General features: G+C 40.5%; 1 protein-coding gene across 5 annotated transcripts; it reads right to left on the reverse strand.

Annotated features, from left to right (window-relative positions):
- Positions 1 to 797: 797 nt before the first annotated feature.
- On the reverse strand, positions 798 to 17,528 carry LOC139016768 (leucine-rich repeat-containing protein 37B-like). 5 transcript variants are annotated; one of them, XM_070424986.1, is made up of 10 exons: positions 15,965 to 16,030; positions 15,265 to 15,339; positions 12,170 to 12,285; positions 10,240 to 10,371; positions 9,857 to 9,984; positions 8,944 to 9,042; positions 2,613 to 2,650; positions 1,247 to 1,298; positions 1,065 to 1,165; positions 798 to 950 (listed from the first exon to the last, which is right to left on the reverse strand). In XM_070424986.1, exons 1-10 carry the CDS (start codon positions 16,012 to 16,014, stop codon positions 869 to 871), a joined length of 873 nt encoding a protein of 290 aa, XP_070281087.1. In that variant the 5' UTR covers positions 16,015 to 16,030; the 3' UTR covers positions 798 to 868. The 5 variants fall into 5 exon arrangements, with proteins under 5 accessions (XP_070281087.1, XP_070281086.1, XP_070281090.1 ...); XM_070424985.1 differs by having other exon boundaries at positions 1,247 to 1,301; XM_070424989.1 differs by lacking the exons at positions 15,265 to 15,339; positions 15,965 to 16,030 and adding an exon at positions 17,494 to 17,528 and having other exon boundaries at positions 1,247 to 1,301.
- Between the last annotated feature and the right edge of the window lie 465 nt (positions 17,529 to 17,993).

A 17,993-nucleotide genomic window follows, 5' to 3' on the forward strand; every position in this document is an offset into this window, starting at 1 on the left:
GGCATAGAAATTGCTCTTCCCCTCTCTCGTCAATCCATGTCTATGGTCTTAAAGATAACTAGTTATGTTAAATTGTTTATTTATCTAAGATGCACCTACACTGAATTTATCTGAAAAATAAAAAAGTCGATATTAAGAAAGAAATTGTAAATGGAAGATTATGAGAGGGTTTTGCATACCAGCAGAACTTAGTGGCGTGCCATGTTTGGCATGCGTGCCAGGGGTTGCCCACCCCTGGCCTAGGTGGTCCTCACGTCCTTGCAAGCGATGTCATCACAAGATGGCCATCACAAGATAGCCACCAAAAGATTGCCACGTGCCCAGTGCCGCTCTACGTGGTGAGGTCTAGGACTCCCATGCCTCCACACGGCACAGAGGAGGCCAGTATCGGCATCTCCTCCACCTCATGTGAAGGAGGCGGGTCCCAGTGGAAGAGACGGGTCTCGGTAGAGGATGACAGCTGAGGGCGATTGGGCCCACAGGGGAGGGCAGCTGGGGTCAAACAGGCTGGCAGGGGAGGGCAGCTGGGGGGAATGAGACCAGTGGGGGAGGGCAGCTGGGGGAGATCAGGCCAGCAGGGCAGTAGTTAGGCATCAATTGGGCTGGCAGGGGAGCGGTTAGGGAGCAATCAGGCTGGCAGGCGGAAGCACTTAGAGGCAATCAGGCAGGCAGGCAGGCGAGTGGTTATGAGCCACTGGTACTGGATGGAGAGAGGGATGTCCGACATCCCTTGAGGTGTCCCAGATTGGAGAGGGTGCATGCCGGGCTGAGGGACACGACCACCCCCCATGCACGAATTTCACACACCGGGATGCTTTATTAATAAGCCATAATCAATCATCCTTAAGTTGGCGTTCATTTTGATATTTTAGGTAGAACTTTCCCCTCCTGTGTCCTCAGCTGACTCTGAGTCAATGTTTGTTAAAGAAGGGGAGGATGTACTCCGCTTCCTAGGGTAAGAAGAAAAAGAAGAAGGTCAAGGTTTTGACTCTTGAAAGGAACAATTAAACTATTCATTATTTCCTCATTTTACATAAGAATTCTGAGTGTTCCCAATTATTTACTTTTTTAGGAAGACCTCCTGCTCCTCTGACTTTGGTGTGTTTTTCTTTCTTCCATAAATATTTTTTAGCCAAAGAAGCCGCTTTCTCCAAAACCCACGTTCCTAGAAAACAGATCGGGAGACATGAACTCTACATTTGCCCTGCTTTGTCCCGCCACAGTACTTTGTCCTCCTCAAATTTACCTCGATGTCAATATCTGATGATGCCTTTGATGTCTTGAACTTGGAGAAAAAGCTGCTTGGAGGAAAATACATACCAACAGTTAGTGATTCGTGCCATTCTCCATGACTCTCGCACATATAGTTCTGGTCTTATTCGGACTATTTGGATACCTGGGTCCATATTCCTGAGCAAAATCACCACAGACCTGGGACCTTGAAAATGATTCCTTGCGTGCTGGGCTTCCAATTCTCTGTGCAGTTTAAAATGGCCCTGCAATGTCTCTGGGAGACCTATGTATGTGGCTTGGCATGGGGTATAGGCAGGATTTTCAGTGTTGCTTACTGCATTTTTAAGCATGTGCAGTGTGGACAAAAGGGGCCACATGCCAACCTGAAAAGCTCAGGGGAGGCCTGCATGGCAGTCTTGCAGACTCAGAGACCTAAAGTAACCACAAAAGATGGTCTGAAAATTCAATATTTAACTGCAAACAGGTTATAGTGGGTTGTCATGTCCTAGGCCAGAATTTTCCCTGACAAAGATCAACTTAGATCTTTACTGAGCCCATTTGTCTTTTTACCTCTAAGATAACATATCTGTGAAATGTCTGGGTAATTTGTAAATTCCTCTTTTTTCTGGACCTTCAGGGTGCAACAAATATCACCAGGACATTTCCTCATTGTTATGTTGTCAAGTTAATTGTCAACTGTTAATGATGTGGAACTATCCTGTGTCCATCTATGTAAAAGCAGCACATGTCCACCATTTCAGTTTTTATCCTATCCCAGAGGTTTTCCTGCTTTGCTTTATCCCACCTCTTTAATCTATCACCAATGGATTTCATGTAATCCACCTACATCCCTTTCCTTTGATTGCAATGCATAAATACAGATGTAACCTGCCATTCTTTGGAGCATTATCTCAATTCCTAGAGGTTCTGATTCCCAGCATGTCGACAGTTTGGCTCAAATAAACTCACAAAAATTCTTTACAATGTTTTTTTTATGTTAACAGCAGCAAAAATTCAGCACTCTTTGGGGTCACCAACCTGCACCCAATCCTGACCCAGCCTCTCTCTCTCTGGCCTGAGCACGTCTACCAACTCTACCACTGTAATGACAGAATTGCACACATTGCTCCTATAAAGTGACATCCTTGAGATGCTTGGTGGTTTTCAGATATGCATACCCTTGATGACCCGTGTACTTTCACGAGTGTCCTTAAAGTGAACACAAAGGTTTAAATCTCTTGACTTCCATGATTTTGTGAGGTTTTCTGACTCAAGTGAATAATAAACCATTTTCAGAGGTCACCTCTGGCCGCTTACAGAAAGAGGAAGGTCCTTTCCTTATAAAATTCTACTTTAAAAATCTCCAGACCCATATTTACCTTGAGCTTCGTCTTTTTTGTAACTTCCTCCGAAAAATCTATTTTGGAAGAAAACAGCATCGTGATTATTCATACAATGACCACTCTTTCTAAAACTTTATTCCTTCTCTTTTAAGTGAGATGGTAACTTTTTGAGGACAGACTCTGCCTAGTCCTTTTACTCTTCCATAGTCCTATCTTAGGACCTTGCATGCAGCTGGCAATGCATTTTCTTGGCTGTTTCAGATAACATTCAGCACATAATTCCCAATAAAAACTCTTAGAAGTAGCAAAGAAAATGAAAGTATCTACCCGAAACCTACACAGCAGCTCTGTTTTCTGTTACTATTTATCATTGTCGAGGAGGTCCTAATCAATGTAATAGGAAAAATGAAGTACTGGGAAGAAAGAGACAAAACCTATTTGCACATGAGATGATGCACAACCTAAAAAGCCCAAAAGCATAGATTAAAATTTTTTTGGCAGTAATATGACAACTCAGTAAGAAGGCTAAATCAAGACATGCAAATTTCAATAGCTTTCCTACATACCACAAATAATTAATAAAAAATGAAATAGGGGAGAAACCAAGATGGCGGCATAGGTAAACACCGGAAATTGCTGCCTCCCACAACAACTTCAAAAATACAATGAAAAGACAAAACAGACATCATCCAGAACTACAGGAAGGCTGGCTGAGTGGAAATTCTACAACTAGAAGGAGAGAGAAAAGCACACTGAGAGTCAGAGGAGCTGCGAAAGTAAAGTGCAGAGGTACGGAGGCTCTAGCGCACGGAAAGGTGCTGGTACCTGAGGACGTGGCTTTCTTTTTGAATCGGGAGAGAGTCTCCAGCTCCCAACTGCTCTGAACTGCAGTTCGGGGAAGTCTCTGGGGACCCAGGACTCATACCGGGAGAAACTGGACTGTCTGGCAGCGGACAAAACTCGGAAGTTGAGGGCGGCTTTCCCTCAGAGTTGCTTGCAGCAATTACTGGGACACTGAGATTCGGGGCTTCTTAGGGCAGGGCTGAGGATCAGCCATAGCTGCTTGCTCTGCCCTGTTGATTCCCTGATATCCAGCCGCACCCAGGATGAGGCAGAGGATTTGCATATGAATATCCTGGCCCTTTGCAATCTGAAAATTACCCAACAATTTGCAGCTGGGCCAGACAGACCCAGCACTTGCAAGAGAAGGCCCAAGGCCCCACAGCAGCTTGCATTGCTTCACAGCTGGGCCTCATCTGGGCACCTCCAAACCCCCCCCAAAAAGAAGGGGAATCTGCAGATCTCTTTGTAGCTCCTGCTGGGTAGCCTCAGGCAGAGGCTAAATTAGCACCTCCTTAGATCCAAGAGCCAGTGTACCCAGTGGTCAGAGTGGGACCATCCAGATTACAACTCCTCAGATCCATAAGGGTCACACTCAGGGGGCAGACTCAGTGATCACCAAAGCCCCAAGGAAGCAAGTCTTGCCCCAGAAGGGTGTCTTCAGCACAGAAGTTCTCCCACTGCAGACACAGCTGATTCTCACAGCCAATTGGTCTGGAAGTCAATTCCTCCCAGTGATAACTACAACAATCGAGGCTTAACTACAACAAGACTGTGCACAAAGCCCACAAGGGGGTGCACCAAGAATATCCACCTCAGGTAATTGGGGAGACTAAGCCACTGGGCCCTATAGGACATCTAGCACAGAAGGCCACTCTATCCACACAGGGAAGCAGCCAAAATGTGGAGACAAAGAAACATGACAGAAATGGAGGAAAGCAAACTATTGGATTTAGAGTTCAAAATCACACTTTTAAGGTTTTTCAAGAACTTTCTAGAAACCGTCGACAAATTTAGTAAGACAGAAGAGACCACCAATAAATGTAGTGAGATCCTTAAGAAATCTAGTGAGAACATCGAGGGTATGAAAAAGGACCAACTAGAAATTAAGCATACACTCACTGAAATAAAGGATATTATGCAGAGTTCCAACAGCAGACTAGAGGATCGCAAGAATCAAGCCAATGATTTGAAATACGAAGAAGCAAAAAACACCCAATCAGAAAAGCAAAACTAAAAGAAATCCAAAATTATGAAGATAGTGTAAGGAGCCTCTGGGACCCCTTCAAGCATACCAACATCGGAATTATAAGGGTGCCAGAAGAAGAGAGAGAGCAAGATATTGAAAACCTATTTGAAGAAATGATGACAGAAAACGTCCCCTATCTGGTGAAAGGAATAGACTTCCAAGTCCAGGAAGTGCAGAGAACCTCAAACAAATGGAATCCAAAGGGGACCACATCAAGACACATCATAATTAAAATACCAAGAGCAAAAGACAAAGAGAAAATCTTAAAAGCAGCAAGAGAAAAAATGTCAGTTACCTACAAGGGAGTACCCATATGACTTTCAGCTGATATCTCAACAGAAACTATGCAGGCCAGAAGAGAGTGGCAAGAAATATTCAAAGTGATGAATGCCAAGAATCTACAACCAAGATTACTTTATCCAGCAAAGCTATCATTCAAAATTGAAGGTCAGATAAAGAGCTTCACAGATAAGGAAAAGCTAAAGGAGTTCATCACCCCCAAACCAGTATTATATGAAATGCTGAAAGGTATCCTTTAAGAAGAGGAAGAAAAAGAAAAAGGTAAAGATACAAATTATGAACAACAAATACACATCTATCAACAAGTGAATCTAAAAATCTAGTAAATAAATAATCTGATGAACAGAATGAACTGGTGATTATAATAGAATCAGGGGCATAGAAAGGGCGTGGACTAACTGTTCTTGTGGAGGGAAATGGAGGGGATGTGAGAAGAAACAGGACAAAAATCATGCACCTATGGATGAGGTCAGTGGGGGTGGGGGGCAAAGGACAGGGTTGGAACTGGGTGGAGGGGAGCTATAGGGGGAGAAAAGAGAAACAACTGTAATAATCTGAACAATGAAGATTTGAGTATTTAAAAAAATTAAAAATCCCATAAAAAAATGAAAGACCATTTACAGTATCAATAAAATCTATAAAGAAACAAACTTAACAAAAAATGTTAAGACCCATTAAAACTCTTCTAAAAGACTTTAGAATGAATACACAAGTGAAGTACTATGTTCCTCCAAGGTAGTAAAGATGCCAATTCTCCTTAAATTAACCTACAAGTGCAATGTAATCCTATTCAAGTTCCAAGATGATTTTTAAACATAAACCGACCAACTGACATTTGGTAGAGAAAATATGCAATGAAATGTATGAAAAAGATCAAAAAGGAGGAGTTTAGCTTCCAAAAAGGAGTTTAAAAAGGAACTGGAATTATATAGTGACAATTATATCCTCTAGCCAGTTTTGCTCAGAGGATAGAGCGTTGGCCTGAAAACTGAAGATTCCTGGGTTCCAATCTGGTCAAGGGCACATACCCGGGTGGCAGACTCCATCCCTGGCAGGGGATGTGCAAGAGGCAGCTGATCAATGATTCTCTCATCATTGATGTTTCTATCTTTCTCTCCCTCTCCCCTCCTCTCTGAAATCAATCAAAATATATGTATAGTGATACTGCTACTGGTACAAAAAAAGATAACTGGGTCAACAGAATAGAGTCCACAGATTTCAGGTCAGTAAAGAAAGAATGAGATCTTCAATAAAACATTTTAAGACAATCGGATCTTCATGTAGGGGAGTAACAGTCAACCACAAGAAAAGCAAATAAAACCAATGATAGTTTTTTTTAATTTGAGAAAAAAAAACAAATATTACAAAAAGGACTAGAAGAAAATATCAGACTACTTTCATACTGTGAGGTGACAAAGACCTCGCTAATAAAATCCACACCCTATAAACCAAGAGAAGATGGACAGATAGGGTGACAGATGTCTACACACAGCATACTCTTCACAGCCCTTGCCCTCTTCCACCCTAGATTGTCTTCTTCCTGTTGATTTATGGAACTCTTTTTACATTAAGTAACTTAATCCTTAGTGGCTTTCACTGAATTTCAATGTTTCAAATATTCCCCAGTGCTCTTTTTTGTTGTTGTTAATCCTCACCTAAGAATATTTTTTCCATTGTTTTTCAGAGAGTGTGGGAGGGAGGGGGCAGGAGGGAAAGAAGAGAGAGAAATAGGAATGTGACAGAGGCACATCAACTGGTTGCTTCCTGCATGGCAGGTGCCCTGCTACCCAGGTACCCGCCCTTGTCCTGGAATCAACCTGGGACCCTTCGGTGCTTGCACTGATGCTCTAACTACTGAGAAACAGCGGCTATGGCCCCAGTGTTTTTGTCTTTAAGGACACAGAACAGTGGAGTAGGAAGCACGGACTTCGCAGTCAGGCAGAACAGGGTCCTGCTTTTGCCTTTGCCACTGGGAGCTTAAGTCCATCTCCATCTATGGGAGAAGGTGGTACTATTTTCCTCACAGGATTGTGGGGATTGAATCACTCATGTATATGGAAACATCTTCATCCTGTGCTTGGCATCAACCAGTGCTAAGTTTGCTAATGGTGTCACAGACAAGGTGGTCAAATCTATCAAAGTTTCTGCCTGTGGTATCAGGCTCAAAAAGCTGTTTCCCACCACCAGATTATAAATATATTGCTTCTGTTTACTTCTAGTATTTATACAGGTTCTATATTTTTTTACATTTTGTAAATATGTTTGTTTAAGATGAGAATATAAATCTGCTATTATTTTCCCTCTCAAATAATTAGGTGGCTTTTCTATTCCCATTTTTCATTTTCTTCCACAGATTAGAATATTAAAATGTGACATTTCAAAAGTCTTAGGAACATATAGGTCTGAAGCCACTTGGTCTTTACACATCTCTGCTCTGCTCCATGATGTGTTCACCCAGGTATTTCTCTCTTGGGGAGGCACATTTTTAAAAATTGTTTACCATATTTTTAAGTTCTCAGGGGATGGAACTGCCTTACTATTACCTCAAAGAAAAATAGTGACACAGCTCACAAAAAAACTAGGAACAGCATGGCTGGAAGACTCTGGGAAAGCTTCATGAAGAAAGATGAACCTGAGCTGGCTTTTGAGATATTCACCAGACTTCCCCAGGGAGAGCACAATAAGGGAATTTTAGATGGGCAAAGGCATTTTAAAAAGTGGGAATGGGGCTGGTGTGGCTAGGTTATGGTGTGGGGTGCCTTTGGCTGGAATGGAGGGCTGTCATGACTGTTGAAAGGGTAAAGAAAATATGTTGGATTTATGGGGTAGAGTCAAGATCATCAGCTTACAAAATCGTTCTTTTAATGTCAGCAATCTGCCTATAGGGAAAAGTACACCATTATGTAATTGAACAAAAGGGACACAGACAAGCTCTAGGAACAGGTGACTCTAACATGACATGCTTTAGAGAAGCCTGATGCAGGATTTAGGTTGCAGTGTTTTAACTGAACCTACGAACACCATGCCTTACACACTGGAGAAGAAAGCTGCTAAGTATACCTTAAGAATTGACAAGATCACACTTTTATCATTATGCCATGTCCCATCTGCTAGGGTGACATAGCTCCATGAGGTTGGAGATTCTATATCTCTCCTCATTTTATCCAACAAAGTAAGAAATCAGGAAGAGAGTAATAGGTGAGTACATCAACTCAACCTCGTACATTTTGAGTTGAAGAAATTTTGCTATCATATCAAATCAGGCCTATAAAACTTAAGTTTCAAAATAGTCTAGTGGCTGGTATGGCTCAGTTGATAGACCATTAGCCTGTGGACTGAAAGGTCCCAGGTTCAATTCCAGTAAAGGGCACATGCCTGTGTTGCGGGCTTGCTCAAAATAAGGGCCTTGCAGGAGGCAGCCCATCATTGATGTTTCTATCTCTCTCTTCCTCTCCCATCCTCTCTGAAATCAATAAAAATATATATTTTTGCCGAAACCGGTTTGGCTCAGTGGATAGAGCGTCGGCCTGCGGACCGAAAGGTCCCAGGTTGGATTCCGGTCAAGGGCATGTACCTGGGTTGCGGGCACATCCCCAGTAGGAGATGTGCAGGAGGCAGCTGATCGATGTTTCTCTCTCATTGATGTTTCTAACTCTCTATCTCTCTCCCTTCCTCTCTGTAAAAAATCAATAAAATATATTTTAAAAAAATAAAATAAAAATATATATTTTTAAAATGGTCTAATGGCTTGTTATCTTGATTTCATTTTCAGAGATTTCAAGGAGTGGGCTTCCTTTAGACATCCCAAGAATATAATTTGTAATAAAAAAAAGAATAAAGCATATCTCAGTGCTCATGACTAAAGAAGAACATCAAGTAGGAGTAGACAGGACAGTGGCTTTGATTTTCAGGTTGTGGGTTCTGAACCTCCTCAAAGATGGACTATATATTGGAAATCTGAATTAACTGTTGTCTTACCACAAGGAGACAGAAAACTACAAAATAAAACGTTGTTACTGCAATCACAGGTGATGCAATGATGATTTCCTTCTTATATCTTGGCACTTCTTGCCTGAGCTAGAAGGAGGAGGAGGAAGAGGAAGACGAGGGAGAGGAAGAGGGGTCGGTGGAAAGGGAGGGGAAGAAGAGGAGGTGGAGGATGAGGAGGAGGAGGAGAATGAGGGGGAGGAGAATAAGAAGAACAAGAACACCAACAACAACATTAAAAAAAACCCACAAAGATACAGAAAGCATAAAAACTAACTATTCTCTAGCCTATTCTAATGAATTGCTAGCTATTCTTAACTACTACTCTAAAACCCCACCTTTCCACATGGTTCTTAAGCAATATACCAAATCTTATAGGTTTTTAAAGAACATGCCACATCTGATGTGTTATGTAATCTGATCATTAGCATGTTCTTGTACAATTTGTTTATTTTAGAATTTAGGTCCTCTTCTCATGTACCCTAGGAACAGTGGCACAGATCTCTAAATGAGCAAAGTGGAAGATCACTGTCTAAGCCAAAGTCACATGATCAAGACAGGACTGAGAGGAGGTGCTCCTGGTCTTCCTACCTGAGTACTTTCATGGCATGTCCTAAATCAGTGATGGCGAACCTTTTGAGCTCGGCGAGTCAGCATTTTGAAAAACCCTAACTTAACTCTGGTGCCATATCACATATAGAAATTTTTTGATATTTGCAACCATAGAAAAACAAAGATTTATATTTTTGATATGTATTTTATATATTTAAATGCCATTTAACAAAGAAAAATCAACCAGAAAAATGAGTTTGTGTGTCACCTGTGACAGGTGTGTCATAGGTTCTCCATCACTGTCCTAAACTGACTACAAGTCCAGGTCAGGTGTTTCAGGACCTGTCCTTACCTCATTAGACACCCTCTCTTCCTGCTTCCCGAGGGTTTGCATCCTCTCATCTTTCCATTGTTTCTCATTCCACTCTGCGTTGGATATCTTTACTTCCTGCTGCTCAGTGAGCAGTCTCATCAGAAGGCCTATTCCAGAAAAGAGTTTCCTCGGTTAATTTTTGAAACTTGAATGGTTAAGTTCAGGTTTAAGAGAAGGATTTCATCTGTTGTTTTTCAAATGATTCAGGGACATATCTGCATCATATACATTTGAAAGAGGCAGTTTAATGAATGGTAATAAAGTTGATTCTATATCTTCTAGATTTCCCTCCAAGAAATAAGGCAATTGGTAATTTAGTGCACTATTAACATCACTTTTATCATTAAAGTCTAGCTGCTCACTCATAATGGATGCGGAAGTGTCGCCTTTTTTGACTGAGGATGCCCTCTCTGGCTCAATGGTCAGCTCAGTGCTGGAGTCCTGCCGGGCCTGTAATGTGTTCATTAGCGGTCCTTTTATTATGAGTTCTTCATCTGTCAAAAAAGAAGAAATCGAATTTGATATTGAAAGACTCACGGGATAGTTATTTGTCAGCCCACAGCCATACATCCAAGTCCAATATATAGGGAATCAGCAAGTATCTGAGTGCCGTTTGGAGAAGAGAAATATAAACCCCAACTTACATCTATGATTGTCCACAAAACAAAAGGAGAAACTGTCTCTTTTTTTAAAGTGGTTAATTACTTAGAACATTCCATAGCATGACATATGGTGACTATATTTAGGATTATTCCATTGGTCCCCAAGGGCCAACTGCCGGTTACTGGAGGAAAGCCAGGGCTGGAAGACCCACTCAGTTAGACGCTCTGCAGATCTACTGTGAGCTCCTCACATTCACGCACCCATCCTGTCCTGCTTCAGATGCAGAGGGGGCCTGAGCCTTCCTCTCTCAGCTCTTCAGAATGCTTGTGTTCTTGCTACCATCACAGATGACCACGATTAACACCCACGGCTAACACGTCCTCATCTGGACACACCCTTCTCCACTAACCCACCGATTCATCACTTGGGCCCTGCCTTCACATATGCCAGCCCCATAACAGACGGCTCTATACAGAAAAAAAAAGTCTACCCTCACTCTGTGCTTAAGATATAGGCAGGCATCTAGGATGTACATTAAGAGACTTGCCAGGTTGTGTACCACTGTGGAATGTTCAATAAATCTATGGAATAATATTTGGGGTTCTAAAATACATAAGGGAAAAATAACTTTTGTCAGATGCCTACTTTGTGATCATTTCATGTCATTTCTTATATTTTCAGCTGTACTTGGGGAACCATCCAAAGATTCTGACTGTGTGAAGGTCAAGTGCACCATTGTGCAGCTGGTACACAAGAATTTTCAGAAGAATTAAAAGTATTGCTGGTTGTGATAAGGGTGAGAGAAGGAGGTAACGTCCTGGGAAAGAGCATGGGCTTGTGGAGAGCCCCAAACTGGGAGCTGGAGACCTGGGCACGAGGTGACAGCTGTCAGCCCTTTCTGGTCTTGTTTTCACTCACCTTAAAAGGAGATGAAAATGCCTGTTCTGCCCACTGTTGGGGCAGAAGGGAGTAATATCATTGGTCAAAACATTGTTTTCAAAATAAGCAACACTGACTCTATATCAGTAGCACAGATCACTGATAGAAACTTGTATTTAAGCTCTCTGGGCATGAAAACACATTTGGGAAGTTATCAAGTAGCTGCCAATAAACCTAACGTGTGGAAAAATACTTAAAAGCACACGACTGTTTGGTGGATAGAACACCTTGTGCTTCAGAGCAAGTTCAGAGGTGCATAGTCTTTAAAGAAAGAGCCCTCCCATGCCATAGAAGGGCTGGGTAGCAGCTTCTGGTGATGGATCCAAAAACTCTCAGGTTCCAAATAAAACTTACATAAAACAGCATCATTTGTACTCTTTTCATAAACTTGCAAAACAAACAAAATAAAAATGTATCTTCATCTGTCTACACTGCAAAGGGCAATTGAAACCTAATGCATACAAAAGAGTTTACAAACTGTGACACTCTAATGAACAAGTTCTCATTTGGAAGCAAAGCACCCAGCAGAGAGCACAACACACACGATGTAGCCATTAATGGTAATACCCTTCCCTTCATCTGACTTTTAGCAAAGAGAAGTTCTTAAAATTTTAGAGTTGAACTCTGAGTAATTGAATAAGAATAATACAGTTACTTTATTTGCCTAAAAATGTATCGTCATTGATTACAAATAAAAAATGAAAACAAAATAAAAATTAAAAAGTTTATCATCAGGCAATTGAGACTCACCACAAGGTGTGTCGGTCACACATTCGATCTCACAATTCAGTTTGACTGTCTTTGCAACAGCCTCAATATGATTTTTAAATTGGCAGAGGCAGCAGGCCAAATGGTTAGGTAAGATACTATAAATGGAAACATACAGAATTATATTAGTGACAAAGGAGTTACTTGGAAAACAGTTGTTTTTTAAAACTTAAACATGCACCTACTGTATGACATAGCCATTCCACTTTCAGGCACTTATCAAGAGAAATTGAAGTATATTTCCATAAACAGACTTGTACATAAATATTCACAATAGCTTTATTGGTAATAGTCAAAAATTGGAACAAGTCAAATAGCCATCAATGTTGAAAAATACGGATATATCCATTTTTAATGGAATACTATTCAGCAATAAAAGGACATGAATTATTGATAGGCAAAACAACATAGACTAAACCTATATAATAAAAGACTAATATGCAAATCGACCAAACTGCAGAACGACCAGTTGCTATGATGTGCACTGACCACCAGGGGGTAGATGCTCAATACAGGAGCTGCCCCTTGGTGATCAGTGCACTCCCACAGAGAGAATGCCTCTCAGCCAGAAGCTGGGCTCATGGCTGGTGAACACAGCGGTGGTGGTGGTGGTGGTGGTGGCGGGAGCCACTCCTGCCTCCACAGCAATGCTAAGGATGTTCAAGTGCTAGCTTAGGCCCACTACCTATAGGGAGCTGTCACTGGGCATCCACCAGGATCTGGGCTGAGAGATACTCCCCCGCCCCCCTGCCCCCATTGCACGATTTTCATGCACTGAGCCTCTAGTCTTAAAATAATCAGCTGAATAAAGGAGGCCAGTTAGAAAAGAGTAGATACTATACGATTTCATTTATATAAAATTCTAGAAAATGCAAACTAACCTATAGTAACACAAAGCAGATCAGTGTTTGCACAGGAATTGGGGAGGGCAAGGAGGAGTGGGAAGGAAGAATTATAAAAGGGACATGATACAGCTTTTTGAGGTTATAGACAGTTTGATTTAATGATGGCTTTGTGGTGTGCAGGAGGCAACCAATCAACCAATTGATATATCTCCCTCACATTGATCTCTCTCTATCTCTCTCTCTCTCTCTCTCTCTCTCTCTCTCTCTCCCTTTTATCCCACTCTCTTCCTCCCTTCCACCCTCACTAAAAATCGATAGGAAAAATATCTCCTGGTTAGTATTAAAAAAAGACAAAAAAAAAACACAAAAAAACACTCCAGCCTGCCGGTGTAGTTTAGAGACTGAGAATTGACGTACGAACCAAGAGGTCACAGTTGGATTCCGGGTCAGGGCACAGGCCTGGATGCAGGCTCAATCCCCACTAGGTTACATGCAGGAAGCAGCTGATCAATGATTCTCTCATCATTGAGGTTTCTCTCTCTCTCTCTCTCTCTCTCTCTCTCTCTCTCTCTCTCTCTCTTTCTTTCTCTCCCCCCTCCCTCTGCCTCTCCCTCTCTAAATAAAAATATATATTTTTTAAAAACTTCTGGTCTTCAGTGATAAGTTTAATAGAAGGCACAACCTTGGAAAAGATATTTAGTAAACACATATCTTACAGAAAGGACTTGATATAAAACACTCTTAACACTTAATAATAAGATAAATATCAAATTAAAATTGATTTGAACAGACACTGCATTGAAAAATGTATTTTTCACATAGACATTCCACACATCAGCTATTAGAAAATGCAAGTTAGAATCACACTGCAATACAAATGCATTCCTACTAGAAAGGCTAATTTAAAAAATCAAACAGAAATATAAAGGTCAGGTGAAACTGTGGAGCAATTGCAACTCTCATCTACTGCTGGTGGGAAGGCGAGATGGAACAACCACGTTAGAACACAGTTAGGCAGTTTCTTTACTAGTTAGATATGCACTCAGCATATAATGCAGCAGCCCCCCCCTTAGGTATCTTACTCCAAAGCAATGAAAATGTATGTTCACACAAAGACCTGCATGTGAGTATTTTTAGCATCTCTATTCATAATAGCCAAAAAACTAGAAACAGCTCAAATATCCATTACCCGATTACTACAGAAACAAACTAGTATATACACACAATTGGAATACTATGCAGCGATAAAAAAAGAAATGTACTACTGATAGATGCAACAACTAAGATGGATCTCAAAAGGATCATGCTACATGAAAGAAGCCACACACAAAAAGCTACACTACATACAGCATGTCAAACTCACAGCCCACGGCCACATGCCTCATTTATTTGGATCGTGTTAGCTTTTGAGTTTGACACACTTGCTCTACATGATTTCATTTATAAGACACTCTGTAAAAGGCAGGACTATAACAATAAAAAATCAGACCTGTACTTGACAGGGGCTGGAGGTGGGAGGAGGAACTGACTGCAGATTAATATGAGGGGACCCTAGCCAGCTTGGCTCAGTGGATAGAGCATCAGCCTGTGGACTGAAGGATCCCAGGTTCGATTCCGGCCAAGGGCACATGTCAGGGTTGCGGGCTCATTCCCCAGTAAGGGGTGTGCAGGAGGCAGCCAATCAATGATTCTCTCTCATCATTGATGTTTCTATCTCTCTCTCCTTCTCCCTTCCCCGCTGAAATCAATAAAGAAATACATTTTAAAAAAAAGGAGAAATATGAGGGGCCCTGTGGGGATGATAAAAGTGTTCTGGATCTCTAATGTGATGGTGCTACATTTATCAAGACTGCACATTTATCAGAACTCACGAAACTGTACGCTTTAAAAGAGAGAATTATATTAAATACAAATTATACTTAAATAAACCCGACTTAAGAAAATAAAAAAGCAAACCATAAGAACCAAGTGAAAATAAATAGAAGAAAAATCAACTTGCCGAAACCCGTTTGGCTCAGTGGATGGAGCCTGCGGACTGAAAGGTCCCAGGTTCGATTCCGGTCAAGGGCATGTACCTGAGTTGAGGGCACATCCCCGGTAAGGGATGTGCAGGAGGCAGCTGATCGATGTTTCTCTCTCATCGATGTTTCTAACTCTCTATCTCTCTCTCCCTTCCTCTCTGTAAAAAATCAATAAAATATATTTAAAAAACAAAAAGAAAAATCAACTTACAGTTTTTCTAATTCAGGAGCTGTCATGAGAATGTTATCAAGTGTTGTCAATGTCACTTGTGTTCTTCCCATGTCTCTGAAGGAGAAGGACCAAACATGCATGATATGAACCCAAAGACAAAAATTTTATTCTTGAAAAAGACACTTAACAACATCTGTTGACCTAAATTCTGGCTTCTCTGTCAAGCCAGCTCCATAATTCAAGGTGCTTTAGTTTATTTTCCATACATAATCATTTTAGAGAGCTCTTCTTGAAGAAATTTAAATGTATTGCATCATCAGATTAATGTATTTTCATCATCAAACTAATGACTTTGGTGAACAGTACAATGTGTTATTTTGTTTTTGTGTTACCATCATCCTACTTCTCATTCTCTGTTCCAACCACTATTTGATCACTTTTTTAAAAAAGCACAGAATGTATAACTTCTTCCTTTTTTCTTTTTGAGATCCATGGTATTTCTCCATGCATCTACATGTTTCATGGCCGAATGTGTTTTTCAACACTGCTCCCTTTCTCTGCTGGCTGTCTTGCCCTTGTACATTTTTTATCACTTTTCTGTGCCAATAAATCATTTTTGAGAATAACCCAGTTAAAATTTAAATTATGAGTTTTTTTGTCAAAATGCAAAATTGTTCTTCTTTGACAAAAGTAAGAACAGAAATCATCTCATGAGCCATGAAATTGTTGCAATACTTACAAATATTTCAATGCTGGCAAATTAAAAAGATATGGATCTTGAACAGTCATCAGAGGATTTTCATGTAGAATTCTGGAAAATGCAATAGAATTAAAATTGTCTGCATTTTTAATAACTGCTATGAAAGTTTATATTCATTTTGTTGGTTCAAAACGTGAAGGTTAAAAAAATCATTTTTCGTCTATTCCCAGAGATCACCCTTAGAATCTGTAAAGCATTCTCTTTTGTTGTTGTTAATCTCACCTGAAGATATTTTTTCCACTTCTTTTTTTAGAGAGAGTGAGAGAGAGAGACAAAAAAACAACAACAACACATCGATGTGAGAGAGACACATGGGTTGGTTGCCTCCACCACATGACCCAATGAGGGCCAGAAATAGAACCTACAACTCAGCTATGTGCCCTTGACCAGGTATTGAACCCAGAATCCCTTGTTGTATGGGCCAATGCTCCAACCACTGTATAACACAGGCCAGGGCTACAAAGGATTCTTAATTGGGGAACTACCCAAGTTTCTGAATGATAAAGTGCAGAAGAGAAAGTAAAAAATAAAAAAGAAGAAGAAAGAAGTGGATAGCAAAGAAAAATATACTGAAGAACCTTTCAGATTGAAAACCCCATTATTAACTATGCTGAGAGGAAGCTCCTGCTCTACAGAAAATCCATTTCTTTTTTCTTTTTTTCAATATTTCTTTATTCATTTCAGAGAGGAAGGGAGAGAGAGAGAGATAGAAACATCAATGATGAGAGAATCATTGATATGCTGCCTCCTGCACACCGCCTACTGGAGATCAAGCCTGCAACCCAGGCATGTGCCATTGGCCAGTATTTAAACTGGGACCCTTCAGTCCCCAGGGCGGTGCTCTATCCAGTGAGCAAAGCCGGCCAGGGCAAGGAAATACCATTTCCAATGTCCTCATAATTCAAGGTGCTTTTCTATCATCTCCAGAACTTTTTAAAAATCCAGTGTAAACCATCCAGATGAATAGAAAAATAGACCTAATTCCTTGCTTTTGGAGCCACAAATGGGATAGATGTAAGAGGAACTGGTGAAAGCCATGCTCCTATCACATACTCCCATGTGTATTCTTGCATCACAGGCTTCCTTACAATGTATGTAATCACCTATTTACTTGTCAATTTCTTGACTATTAGTGCCTGACATTTACTAGGAATTTAATGGATGCTTGTTTAAAAAATAAATAATATTTTGATTACATATCAATCAAATAAATAAATTTCTTAATTGACACAAACTTTTATTCCCAGTGCTGAAATAAATTTTCCCCTCAATTCAGTATTATCACCCTCCCCCCTCAATTCTTGAAAACAAACAAGCCCATGCCAAAAGTCAGTTCTGGGAAAGCAGAGCATGGCATATGTCAGTTAAACAAGTCTCTTGGACACTTTGTACCTTAGTTTCCTCATTTAAAGAAGAAAAAAAAAACTGAGCTTATACCCAGCCAACCAATCACTGTATGAAGTTTTTACACATAGCTTTTACATGTGTTCATCTTCTATTTCACTTACAACTTGTGTAACAGCTTCATTCCATGCCAGGTCTGAAATGTTCCAAAGTTCACTTTGGTGATTAAATTGCAACCAAGATTTCTATTAAAAAAAGACAAGAGCAAAAGAAGAGAAAAAAATTCTTTCAGATCACTTATCCTTTAGCAGAGATTCTAATTTATATATGATAAAACAACCTCAATACTCCCTCTATATACCAAAATTCTTACTATGGGAGATATTTGCTTATGGTTTATGCTTTCATGTTTATACATGTGGTGCATTAGATAAAAAAAATGCTTCTATTAAACTGATCTATATTTCTCTGAAATAAAGCTACACAACCTCAACACTATTGACATTTGGGGCTAGATAATTCTTTATCATGGGGAACTGTCCTTTGCCTTGAACAATAATTCTGGCCTCTGCCACTAGATGCCATTAGCAAATCTACAGTTCTGACAACTACAACTCTCTTTGGCGATTGCCAAGTGTCACCTGGTGCAAAATCACCCTGGTTG

This window comes from Myotis yumanensis, unplaced genomic scaffold (genome assembly GCF_028538775.1).
Source record: "Myotis yumanensis isolate MYYU_CA2020_CCGP unplaced genomic scaffold, mMyoYum1.0.hap1 SCAF_9, whole genome shotgun sequence".
Classification (NCBI taxonomy): Eukaryota; Metazoa; Chordata; class Mammalia; order Chiroptera; family Vespertilionidae; genus Myotis; species Myotis yumanensis.

Coding starts and splice junctions, on each gene's coding strand:
- LOC139016768 (XM_070424985.1), bottom strand. CDS start 16,014: ATGACTGTTCAAGATCCATATCTTTTTAATTTGCCAGCATTGAAATAT. Junction 9,043..9,856: donor AAGAGAGGGTGTCTAATGAG/GTAAGGACAGGT, acceptor TCCTCCTTCTAG/CTCAGGCAAGAAGTGCCAAG. Junction 951..1,064: donor CAGGAGGTCTTCCTAAAAAA/GTAAATAATTGG, acceptor TTCTTACCCTAG/GAAGCGGAGTACATCCTCCC.